Raw genomic sequence first — 13,754 nt, forward strand, 5'->3', positions numbered from 1 at the left:
GTAGGAGCCAGAACTCTTAATGTTTGATGGGGGATCAAATACTTATGCAAATAAATTTATATAATTTACATAAGGTTATTTTCTGGATTTTTATTTTTTATATTTTTCTGTCACTGTCAAAATTAACCTACCCTTAAAATTATAGACTGTTAATGTAATGTAATGTTGTCAGTGGGCAAACTTACAAAATCAGCAAGGAAGCAAATAATTATTTCCTTCACTGTACACCATGCACTGGAGATAGGACAGGGTGGCAGTTGCTGTCTGTACTATGTTCCTGTCATACTTATACTTATAAAGGGAATTTCTGAACCAGGTGTATGAGAGTAGCTGGGAGAGTTAAGGATTTACAGTTTGACAGATGCATGCAGGTGGCGATGTGCTGGTAAAGGAAGTGGCCAGAGAATTGCGCATTGCATTTGGTGGAAAAGTTGCCTACTGGTACGGTATGTTCTGCAGGGGTCAGATCATCTGTCATAGAATCAGCAATGCAATCCCCTTAATATCTGAGAATTTCTTTGCTGCAGTAACTGGTACTGGTATCTTCCTCCCACCAGCACTTTAATACATGAAGGTAAAGAATATTTTACTCAGTTTGCCATTTAAAAAAAAAAACAAAAAAACAAGAAACACACACAGTAGCTGAAAACTCCGTTTATACTGCTGCTCTAACTCTGATTGGACTCACGCTATGATCGTTGTTATGGTAATGTTTAAACAAAGCGGTACTCTGCACATGCTCGTTATTTTAGATTAAATTACTAGATTACGCGTACATTAAAAATTAGATATTCATACGATTTTTGAGTAGTCTGTATTAATAAACACTTAGATGCTATAATTGGAACAAATTCAGTCAGAGAGTCTTTTGGTTCTTGTAGTTAAAATTTCTCGTACTTATTTCTGCAGAATATAGTTCTAGGACATTTTTGGTTAGTCAGCACTAAGAGCTTGTTTAAGATCTGTACATAAATATGCTATGACTTTTAGGCCAGGGAACTCTGAGGGCATTTTATTCTTCTGTTTAAAAATTCATTTAAATGATTGTATTAGAAATTGTATTCAGAATAGATGTGGCACCACTAAATATCTATGAAATCATTTGCTTGGATGGTACTTGTATCTTCCTCCCTCCTGCACTGTAATGCATGAAGGTAAAGAACATATAAAAAAAACACACTAGCTAAAACTCGGGTAGTCCTTCTGCTCTTACTCTACTTAAGGACTCACGTGATCGTTTGCAATAAAAATGTTTAAACACATGCTCATCATTTAGGATTAGTTTAGTCAGATTTTCATTCCATTTTTGAGTAGTCTGTATTTACTAAGTACTTAGATGTAGTACTAAGATGCTGTAATCAGAATGAATTCACTCAGATTTAAGTAAGTCTTTGCATGTAAACATTGTGGTCTCTCTTTACAATAGAAATGCAGACAAGCCTACAATATAATAAACATACTTGTAATGTACAACAGTTTTGCTTCACAGTTCTCTCTCTTCCTCCCTTATGTTCCTCTGCTTTCTGCTGAATCTGTCTTTTTATCTTAACCCGAGCACAGCCGGAACCCCTGGTCCTCCTCATCAGTTTAACAGTCTGACCCTGTACCTGTTTTCTGCATGGCTTTCCTCACAACAAATGGGAGCCACTCACTCAGACAAACACACACACACACACACACACACATTCATACAGATCATCAATAATTCAGTGCCAGCATGAAGCCGAGCAGTGGCATGTTTCAGTAAGCAGGGCTAATGGCTGTTTGACTAATGAATAAATGTGTTATTTAACTGAAGTGCTAACTAATCTAGTATGCTGATCAGATATTTCTGTCCCTGCCTAAATATCTCTCTCGCTCCTTCTCTTTCTCTCTCTCTCTCTTTCTCTCTCTCTCTCTCTCTCTCTCTCTCTCTAGCTGTGTGTCTTTTCAGGGGGCGGGTGTATGTGGAGGGTGATCGTAGGAGTGTGCGTGACTCTACAGGGAACTGTCTGCTCTTTGAGTGCAGGGTAAGCAGGAGGCAATTGAAGTGATTACGTCTAATCTTCCACTGATTCAGATCACGTTGACAGTACAATTGGAGTTGGGTGCTACAAGATGTGTCTATTGATTATGGTTCTTATTTATAAGAGGCTTCAATTGTAGAATATTATCTTTACTCTTCAGTTAGAAATGCCCACCTTGAATTTCCACTCTCTGACCGCTTTAGAAACTCTGCTTTTGAGTGGGCAGACTTTAGGGCTGCATTATATATCGATTAAGCATAGTCATCACCATGTGCACATGTGTGATAGTCACATTGCAGGACGTGACTACAGGTAAATAAGAGTGTTTTTCTGGGATTAAAGGTGTAAATTCAGCTGTAACTGGAAATATCTGCGCAAAACTGTGCTGGACTAAGGTGCACAGCTTACGACACATGCGCTAAAAACATGCTTTATGTGCCTAACCTAAATGTGGAATTTACACCTTTAAATCCCAGAAAAACGTTCTTACTTACCTTTTAAAAAGCCATTTATATGCCTGATTAAAGGGCCAATTACTGTGTTTTTGTAGAGAAGTTGTGAACACAGTTGCTGTAGCTAATTAGACATAGACATATATTTTCAGCAAACCCTAATGTACAGTTGCTTTGTCTTTCATAACATAAAAAAATATTATTACTGTGGCCTGGGCGGAAATCTGACTGCAAACACATTGTGTAGCAATTTAAAGAATTTAAAGTCTTTCAGTTCTTGTAGTTAAAAATTCTTCTACTTATTTCTGCAGAAGGCCTCTAGTTCTTATATTTTCTTGGTTAGTCTGCATGTACAGCTTGTTTAAGGTCTGTACATAAATGTTCTATGGCGTTTGGTCAGGGATCTGTGAGGGCATTACAGAATCATCCATTTGTGTCTTTTCATGGTATGTTTTCAATCATTGGTTTTGTAGATTTCATCCTCCTTTCAGTGTCTACCTTTATTTAAATTTTTTATAATTTATTTCTAATTTGATCACATTTTCTTCCCAGTTTGTGAGGCCAATCACCCACCCTAATCATTTGGACTTCCCCTATCGCTAGTAATTCCTACAACAGTAAGAGGGTGATGACTTGCTCATGCCTTTTCCATCACATGTGAAGCCAGACTTTACCTCTTTATAAAGTGCTGCTAATGCTGCATCACCAGAAAGCCAGTCTGCTCATAGAACCAGCTCTGATACATCAGCTAACAGACGCCTGTGCTGACTGACGTTACACTACGAGTGATATGGGGAGAGAGAACAATCTACCTACATAGAGAGATCTAGAGAGATCAAGGCTTATTGTTCTCTCTCAGACTCTGGATGCTGATGGAAATTAGCATGATCGGGAATTCGAGGAAGTCCGCTGGACCACTCAGACCTCAGACTCATAAGTGTCAACCTTTTAACAGATTATTTGAAATTTGTATCCAGAATTTAATGGATTTGCTTCAATCAATTTCTTCTCTCCACCTGTGCAATACTGCTAATGCCACTCGCAGCAACTCAGCCCAAAACAATGATACATTCACCCAAATGCTTCACAGTTGGCAAGAGGTTCCTTTAATTAAATGCAGGAAATTTGCTGATGTTGGTCAGAGAGTTCTGTGTTTACCCTTATCTGTCCACAGCATTTGTAAGCAATTCTAGACTTATTTGGCTTCATGTTCTGTAGCTACTTCAAGTGTTTCTATTTATTTTTTAGAATTAAAGACCGAATAACTGTTCATTAGGAATTGCTTAAAGTGTTCTGTTTATTAACTTTGCACATTGCAGCTAACTTTGTTCTTTAAGGAGGTGTTAATGTAGAGTGCTCCCATATTTTTGACTACTTGGGTCTGCTAGTGTTGACCAGGGTTTCAGGCACAAAATTGATTAGTCAAGGTGTTTAAGTTGCGGCGGTTGTGTGGGTGTATTATTGCTGGACGATAAAATGTGTGGTGGAAATACCTGTGACGATTAATAAAGACAAATATTAAGTTCTGAGTCGTGGCAGATGAGTAACAAGTTTTTATTAATGCAAATTATTGAGAGTACAATCAGTCATGAATTAATCACGCTCTGAAGGTGCTCTGAGACAAACAGTTTCTCAGAGGGTGTTCTTTATCCCTGCTCGGCCATATTCTGAAAACATTAACCATATAAGGACATAGGGTTTCCGCCTTCAACTGCATCCTTCAAAACTCCCTTCTATCCCAAAGACAGAAACTCCCTTCTGTTCCAAGACAGAGTTGCTTCTCGTCTAAACGTCAGCATAACCTCTTCACGTTCACATCCTGGTGTTTACCCAAAATGGTTATCAGACAAGATTTCTCTGCTAGTCAGCACGTGCAATAAATGTCAGACTAACCTACTGTGAACAATAAGTGTGATTAAGCACATCTAATAAAATAACCATGCAGACAAATGATGACATCTAGTGAAATGAGCATGCATAAAATTATTACATTTGTCATAATAACATGATTATAATGGTGGTAATGAAATTTCCCATGTCAAATGATATCGATATTTATCGTGATATATATTTTCCTCGATGACTATGATAAGCCGGACGATAGGATTCGATAAACTTTATTTTCTATTTCTCCTTTAAGAAGCGCTGCGAACAGGTGCTGCACGCGATCAGGCAGCGTGCTGCCTGTTTATACAGCGATCACTTTGTGTTTTTAGTTAATAACAGATAGAGAGTCTGTTGTGCTGAATATTTTACTAAATAGAGAAGATTATATAATCTGTGTAGCTGTATTTGAATGGAGCTAAACATTGCTGTTACTGAACTGGAGGAGTTTTAAATACACTTGTTAAGTAATGTAAGTCTAGTCTACTGAAAGTCAGTAATGTTAGTATAAATCTGTAATTACTGCAGTAGAAGTGTATAATTTCAGAAACTTGACTTTATTCGTCCCACATCCATTACAGGTCACTAGCTTTAAAATATTTAAATGTAGCATAATTTAAATGCAACAAAACTTAAAGGCTATTATTTTAATAAACATTAGCAGTAAATAATCTCAAAATAACAACAAATATAAAATAGAAAAACTGTAAAACATATGTAATACATACTTTTTATATGACCAAAATGTATTAGACTAAAACTAGACTAAAATGTTTGTTTTCATCAACTAAAACTTGACTAAAACTAATAATATCCTATAGACTAAAATTTAACTAAAACTATTATACATTTTAGTCAAAAGACTAGGACTAAAACTATATCAAAATCACCTGTCAAAATGATCACTGATATACTCTTGTATTTTGCTTATTTTGCTTTATGTAGTTGCCTGCATTCAGGGAGGGGAATAATCCTTTGATTAAATATAATTGTATTAAAAATCCAAGTGCTATTGCAATTTAAATTAAAGAGACAAATAATGTAAAGGGTCTGAATTTTTTTTCTTAGTTTATATATTTGTCCCCTTGTACTTGTTTTAAGGGCCAAACACGTGGGGGGGATGTATGTATGGATGTATAATGACTTTTTAAAATTAATTTAAAATCTGTCTGATCACCTTGTACCCACCTGGCAAGATGTGGATATCCTAGTGTCTGTCCACAAGGCTCTGAGCCTGCTCGTGATTTTGGCAATAACTTCCTTATTCTCTCACTTATGAGTAAAAAGAAACTTTTAAGTGTAACAGAAAGTGATTTGATTTATATCGTGATACATATCGATATCAGCTGATATGGAAAACCATATCATGATAAGATTTTTTTCCATATCGCCCAGCCCTAGTCTGTATGTTTTGTTGTACTTTTAATCGCTCCATTAGAAAGTGTATTCCTACTGTTCTTTTTGTCCTAATTTAATATTGTTTAGTTTTCTATACCGCTAAGTAAGTGTTGTTTTTTTTTCTCACTGTTTATTTCTTTCTTTCTTTTTTTAAGGGATTTTGCACAAATTAGACCTCAACAGATCATTAACTGTAGACCAGTAAAGTAGAGCTTCAAGGCAAATGTTTCTAATAAAGTGTGTTTTATTCTTGCAGAACTGCGCTAGTGTGTTTAGGGCAGCATAAGATATAATTGGATGTTGAACATTTGTTTTTGCAAAAAAAATCACACAATACTTTACCTGTGTGTTTGTGTGTTTGTGTTTGTGTGTATGTGTGTGTGTGTGTGTGGGTGGATAGGATCGTAGCATGCGAAGAGCTGAGAGCACACCATGTCCAGAGCTGACCTGCCCCGAGTCAGAGCAGATAACCCTCACAGACCGCTGCTGCAAAGTGTGTCGAGGTGAGACGCATACGTGATCATATACGTAATTAAGGCACACTGTATTACCTAAGTAATGCTAAACATACCATGAAAGCTTATGTAAATGTTTTTTCCTGGGGAAGTGGAGTAAAATCACTGAGAAACTCAATTATAAAAGTATAATCGTATAATAATATTTTACTTTACCTTTTTTTAAAACAAATCACGTCCTTGTGGTACACTTTCTTCTTCAAGGTCTCTTCCTCTCTTAATAAATCTTCTATTTTACTGCCTCTATAGCTTCCCCAGACTGCTGCCTTTATAATGCTTGACAGATGGCCTTGCACCTTTTTTTTTTATTGATCCTGCACCCCACAAAAATTCTTCTATTTGATCTAAGCTTGATCTCAAACTTGGATACATCCGTCCATAACACCTTATTCTAATCTTTCAGTGTCCAGTGTCTTTTCTCTTTGGCCCAATGCAGTCATTTCCTTTTATTTATCAGTGTGAGGTATGGCTTTTTTTTTGTCAGTTCTGCCATGAAGTCACCTGTTCAGCATTGATGTGAATTGGCTGTCAATTGACAACCTGCGCGGCATCTTTGTCATCTGCAAACTGCAAACTCTTAAGATATTTACCATTTTGCACAGTTGTGCATCAGGGCCTCCCACACCTTTTCTTTTTCTGTCCTTGTAAGAGTCAGTTTGTGATACTCTTTGAGGAAAGTAATTTTCAGTTTTGTTGCAGTATCTCACATTGAGTAGCCTTCTTTTTCTAAGACAACAATAAACTAACAGGTCTCTAAAAATGAATAGTTTCTTTCTGGCCATTTTGAGCCTTTAAGCAAGCCAACAACTGCTGATACTTTAGATACTAAATTACTCTAGTTTGCTCCCTTTATGCCCCCTTCTTAGTATAATGTTTTTCAGCTGTGCATCAAAATTGAACAAAGGGAGTTTCCTAACAATAAATTCCAAAGCCTGATAACATTATTACTAGGATTGGCAGCCATACTAGCAGATTGACAGAGAGCTGATAATTAATGATAATTACTATATACAAAATAGGCTTCTGTACAAAAATGTGCTTTAATACAAACCTTATTTAAAAATAATCTACCAGTAATACAGTTTAATTAATTGTATAATGGACATTATAGGCTACAGGCTACTCAATGATTTGCCTTAAAGATGCCACAACTGTTGCATCTCTAAATACTCCTTTGGCTCATCCTCTGGATTTGCATGCTTTAAGTCATATAATACATTTTTTTATTTTTTATTTTTTATTTTTACAGACATGAACTACCCAAGGTATACAGTATACAGTGGAATGAAAGTGTTTGCTCCCTTCATGATTTCTTAATTTTTTTGCATGTCTGTCACTCTTAACTGTTTCAGATCATCAAACTAATTTAAATATTAGTGACTGGCATTACAAATAAACACAAAATGCAGGGAGGGAAAAAAAAATCAAATCTACATGGCCCTGTGTGAAAAAGTGTTTTCCTCCCAGTTAAAACATAACTGTGGTTTATTACACCTGAGCTCTATTTCTAAAACCACACTCAGGCCTGGTTACTGCCACACCTGTTTTCAATCAATAAATCACTTAAATAGAACCTGCCTGACAAAGTGAAGTAGAGCAAACGATCATCATACCCACAGTTAATAAGGGTGGTGGTAGTGTGATGGTCTGGGGCTGTTATGCTGCTTCAGGACCTGGAAGACTTGCTGTGGTAAATGGAACCATGACTGGCTGACCATCTGTTCGTGACCTCAAGCCGAAACAAACTTGGGTTCTGCAGCAGGACAATGATCTAAAATACACCAGCCAGTTCACCTCTGAATGGTTGAAAAAAACAACAAAAAAGTCAAGGTCCTACGTGAATCCTATTGAGATGCTGTGGCATGACCTTAAAACAGTGGTTCATGCTCTGAAACCCTCCAATGTGGCCATATTGTGTGCCAATACTGGCCAACTCCACAGAGATTTAATTAAACTCCGCCCAGTTAAACACGTTATTTGCATAATGGGTGTGTCCCCCAGATCCTAACTTACCATCAGTGTGAAATCTTGCCTACCACGGCTGCCTTCCATTGGGTTTTGTTATATTTTGTTTAATGGTTGTTTGTCTAGCCAATATATTGTAGGCTATAAGAGCAAGTTACCATCCTTTGTACAGTAAACTGTGATAAAGGGTTGGTAATGCACTAAGAAATACAATGGAAAATTACACGCTAACCTGTCCTGAATAATAATTAAATAATAAAAAGTCATATTAATTGACTAATCTTCTTCTCATTTATATATTTTTTTTAACTCTTTCCACTGTTAGTGTAACAAGTTAGGAAGTTAAAGAAATACAAATGTGAGTTAAAAAGGAACTCTGGCAAGGTGTTAAATGTTTAACTATTTTGAAAGTGTTGATTTAACTCCCTGAAAAAGAGTTAAAATCAACTCTGTGGGACTTGCCTTTTTGCTGTGTACATACTCCAAACGGTGTAAAATTAACACTTTAGGTGTTGCTATAACACTAATGAACAACACTAGCATAAGTAAATAGTACACTGCACAGTGTCATACTAACACTAAACATTTAACACTGCTATCAGTGTCATTTTTACTCTCTGTAGAGTGGGACCATATATGCTCCAAAGGAGTGTTAAAGTTAACTCTTTAGGTGTTGATCCAGCACTGCTAATTTAACTGTGTATATTTACCCATGTGTCAAAGCACATGGGACTAACCTAACCTGAGGTTATTTTACAAGTTCACATTATAGATATAAAAAAAACTTGAGAGTGCAGTCAGTACATGTGATAAAATGACTGATGGAGCACATTTGAATGGGACTAAAATCACTGAGAACCCTGATATAATAGTATAGTAGTATGATAGTATAATATTAACTTTACCTCACCTCTCTCTGTAAAACTAAATAAACTGAATAGGGCTATACCCACACACACAGACGTGGCTTTTTCCGAGTTTTATTGCCTTACTTTTTATCACTGTCTCGTGTGCTAATGACTTCCCTCCTAAGGTTGCTACCCCTGCTCATTATACACATAAACAATGGACTCGGTCAACACTTACCCATGGATCTCCCTGACACCTCTGAGCTATATTTATAACACTTACACAAACCCACACACACTCTCTCTCTCTCTCTCCTCTTCTTTAAATCTCTCTCCCCCTTTCCTGTCTCTGCATCCCATCCCCCCCTCACCCCCCATATCTCCCTCCGTGTATTGATGGGAGATGCCAGGAAGACACAGGGGTGTGATGTGTTTTGCCTGTGTGTGTGTGTGTGTGTGTGTGTGTCTGTCACAGGACATGATTTCTGCGCAGAGGGCTACAGCAGCAGCTGTGTGGAGAACTCCGAGTGTGTGAATCTGGAGGCAGGAGCCTGCTGCAACTGTAGGGACGGCTACCAAGCGCTGCGGGATGACAGCGCTTACTGTCAAGGTACTTCTCAGCTTTCAGACCCCTGTGTGCACGGTGCTACATGATATGACTGACGTGGAGTGCAAGATAAAAGTTGAGTACACTTTCTGGAGAGCAGTACATACTATATATAGTATAAGCAAAATATATATATATAAAAATAAAAAAAAACTTTAAGACAACCTGCCCAATAATATGCTGATGTTTATCAACATGCCAGCAAAAATCGCTTACTCTATAAAATACCCATAAAGGTGTCCTGTGGTGTCTGGCACGGAACATGTTATATAAGGCAACATTATTTTTACTTTTGGGCACATTGTAAGCATTTTTAATGGTGGACGGGGGTTAGCATGGGCATTTCTGACTGGTTTGCAGCTGTGCAGGATGTGCAGGAGGGTGTGATGTTCTGTGTATTGTGAGATATTTCCATTGTGGCCATAATAAAAATGGCTGAGACTTCTGCAACAGTAGCCTTTCTGTCAGTTCAGACCAGGGTAGGGACTCTTTACCCTTCCCCACAAGCCTGGCCGTTATGAAGATGCTTCAACCCAGTTGTCTGGCCATAACAGTTTGACCCAGGAATAGTCAGTAAAGTCTTGCACTATACAGCTCTGAAAAAAAAAAAAAAAAAAAAAAAAAAAAAAAAAAAAAAATATATATATATATATATATATATATATATATATATATATATATATATATATATATATATATATATATATATATATATATATATATATATGAGACCACTTCAGTTTCTGAATCAGTTTCTCTGATTTTGCTATTTATAGGTATATATTTGAGTAAAATTTACATTGTTGTTTTATTCTATAAACTACGGACAGCATTAAAATATTGTCATTTAGAGCATTTATTTGCAAAAAATGAGAAATAGCTAAATTACAAAAAAAGAAGCAGAGCTTTCAGATCTCAAATAATGCAACGAAAAGAAGTTCATTTTCATAAAGTTTTATGTGATCAGAAATCAATATTAGGTGGAATAACCCTGTGCGCCTTATAATCCAGTTCACCTTATGTATGAATTTAACAATCAGGTTGTAAGGAGTTTCAGTTTAGTTCTCCAGCACAGGGGCAGGAGAAGCATTAGCATTAACCGCTAGCCACTGTTTTCCCATTCAGAGGTAAGTATTATCGACCTGTAGCTTCTGCTAACCCATGCTAGCGCAGCTGGAGCAGCATTAGCCGCTGACTTATGCTAGTTCTTTCACTGTTCTGAGGCGAATATATTTGACTGTAGTCTGCGTGTTTACCGTGTACAAACAAGCTACGGCTAATGCTAATGCTCCAGCTTTGGTGCTGGAGAAATTCGGAAGTCTAAGCTTCCTGTAAATAAACAGAATTGCTTCACTCACCCAATTTTTTTTACACCGTACATGTATACAAATAAACCAGAAAACAGACGTTTATTGTTAGTGTGCCTTATAATATGGTGCACCTTATAGTGTGAAACATACAGTATTTGTGAATTTAAACAGTTTAATTTAAGCATTTTAATTTTAACACTGCAATTTCTTAGGTACTTCAACATTGCTCTGTGATGCCTGTTTAGAAATGAAAAAGCCTTTTACTTTATAAAACAAATTCAAATTAAGAACAATATAATTGGCAAATTATGTGTTGAAAAAAGCTAAGAGTGCAGCTGCCATGAGGCTGATAAGGTGTAAATGTTAGACTGACTGAGGAAAGCAATAAAATGAAACACAAATGATGCAGGATAAAGTGGGAGGACATCTACATCAAAGGGTTTGTGCTTGTTAGAGAAAAAGAAGAGTTAGAGACCTTAATTAACCCAACCTTCAGCTCCAGCTCTGGCAAGATAACCTAGACAGGCAGTTCTTGTCCCATCAGAATCAAATAAAGAATAATATAATTACAGGCAGTTTTGGTTAGAGATTCGTTTAATCATTAGAAGGAGAGCAGAAGAGGTGCAGCAGCGCGTGTTTTGGCAGAATCTTATTCATCACTTATTCATTCTGTTTTTTCTACTTGAGCACCCTCAAGACAAAAAGTCAGATGCTCAACATTGCAAACGTCTTTTTTTATTATTACTACAGAATAAATCAAGGATATTCTGACTATATAAAAAATTGTTAAAATATACAACTTTGGAAAAAATTAAGATAACTGTTATTGCTATTTATAAGTATATGTTTGACTAAAATTAACATTGTTTTATTCTATAAACTACTGACAAAATTTCTCCCAAATTCCAAATACAAATATTGTCTTTTAGAGCATTTATTTGCAGAAAATGAGAAATGGCTAAAAATAAACAAAAAAGATGCCGAGCTTTTAGACCTCAAATAATGCAAAAAAAAAAAAACAAGTTCATATTCATAACGTTTTAAGAGTTCAGAAATCAACATTTGGTGGAATAATCCTGGTTTTTAATCACAGCTTTAATGCATCTTGGCATGTTCTCCTCCACCAGTCTTACACACTGCTTTTGGATAACTTTATGCCACTCCTGTTTCAAAAATTCGAACAGTTCAGTTTGGTTTGATGGCTTGTGATCATCCATCTTCCTCTTAATTATATTCCAGAGGTTTTCAATTTGGTAAAATCAAAGAAATTCATCAATTTTAAGTGCTCTCTTATTTTTTTTTCCAGAGCAGTAGATCAAGATAATATAATATAATAAATTAATAATAATATAACCTACTGGAAACATGTCGTACAGCCCCTGTAGGTGTAGATTGGTTTTCTGTAAAGAAAGAAATTCTGTTCTTAGACAGTGAAGCTAAAGCAGGATTTTTTTCCTTAGCAAATTCTTGTTAGATGTTGAACTTAATGCTCTTCCTTAAGTGTCTTAAGTGAGCTTTAGCAACATGCAAAATGTATTTGCTCTGGATGTCTGGATCATGAAACCACTGGCTGTAGCAGAAACCCCATCTGTGTAAATAATTAGGAAACACCAGAACTGATGAGCTGACATTAGTAGCCTGCACTTCTGTTTTATAAGAATATTCACTTCTAGATAATAAAAAGCAAGCAGTCACAAGCAATCTCCCAATATCATCTTTAGATGGAGTCAGTAGAGTGTTTCCATAATGTTTATATGAATGACTTTATAGCCCAGTAATGCTGTTGATAACACTGTGGATGAAATTGATGTTATTTATTTATTTTTTGATTCTGTCCTAATTGTGAGTTTCTGCTTGTCTGGGTATTCGGTTGCAGACGTTGATGAGTGTGCGGAGGGGAAGCACTACTGCAGGGAGAACACTGTGTGTGTGAACACACCGGGATCCTTCATGTGTGTCTGCCAAACCGGCTACATCCGGATTGATGACTACTCTTGCACTGGTAAGTGACTCTGCCGGGTGGCTGCTGTTAGCTGTCAGATTGCAGATGGCACATATATATATATATATATATATATATATATATATATATATATATATATATATATATATATATGATTCAGTGCTGGGAAAAAGTATTTGCCCCCGCCCCACCTACAGCTTTTTTTTTTTTTTTTTCCGATTAACCAAGGCATTTTAATATCGGAGATAACCTAACCTAAATACAAAAATCAGTTTTTAAATGAAATTTTCATTTATGTGTAGAAAATAAGTATTTGCCCACTAAGCCTAATAAATTGGTTGGGCCACTCTTGTTGGCAACAACTGCAATCAAGCCTCCAAGTCTCTGTGGAGGAATTCTGGTCCACTCTTTTTATTGCAGAATTGTTTCAATTCAGCTACTCTGACGTTTTTTTGAGCATGATCAACAACCTGTTTAAGGTCACCCCACAACATCTCAATCATTATAGGGCACTCCAAAACTTTTATTTATTTTGCACACGTGTTTGTGTGCTTCAGATCATTGTCCTGCTGCAGAATCCAAGTACCTCTGAGCTTAATGTCACAAATTGATGGCCACACATTCTCCTTCAGATTGTCTGGTAAACAGCTGAATTCATGGTTCATCTGTAACAGTAAGTAGTCCAGCTCCTGCAGTAGCAAAGCAGCCTCAGACCATCACACTACCACCACAATATTTGACGTTCAGAATGATGTTCTGTTCTGAAATTATAGTATAGTTAGTTTTACACCAAATGTAATGGGAAA

At 36.4% G+C, this 13,754-nt stretch overlaps 1 protein-coding gene across 5 annotated transcripts in view; it reads left to right on the top strand.

Moving 5' to 3' along the window:
- nell2b (neural EGFL like 2b) overlaps positions 1-13,754 on the top strand; it is a 138,878-nt gene that overhangs the window by 48,560 nt on the left and 76,564 nt on the right. For all 5 annotated transcript variants that reach the window (XM_049474233.1, XM_049474235.1, XM_049474234.1 and 2 more), the window contains exons 10-13: positions 1,918-2,009; positions 6,141-6,243; positions 9,544-9,678; positions 12,862-12,987. In XM_049474233.1, the coding sequence (XP_049330190.1) occupies positions 1,918-2,009; positions 6,141-6,243; positions 9,544-9,678; positions 12,862-12,987 (456 nt within the window). The remainder of the gene's footprint in view (positions 1-1,917; positions 2,010-6,140; positions 6,244-9,543; positions 9,679-12,861; positions 12,988-13,754) is intronic.

The sequence above is a fragment of the Astyanax mexicanus genome, chromosome 2 (genome assembly GCF_023375975.1).
Source record: "Astyanax mexicanus isolate ESR-SI-001 chromosome 2, AstMex3_surface, whole genome shotgun sequence".
In the NCBI taxonomy this organism is placed as follows: Eukaryota; Metazoa; Chordata; class Actinopteri; order Characiformes; family Acestrorhamphidae; genus Astyanax; species Astyanax mexicanus.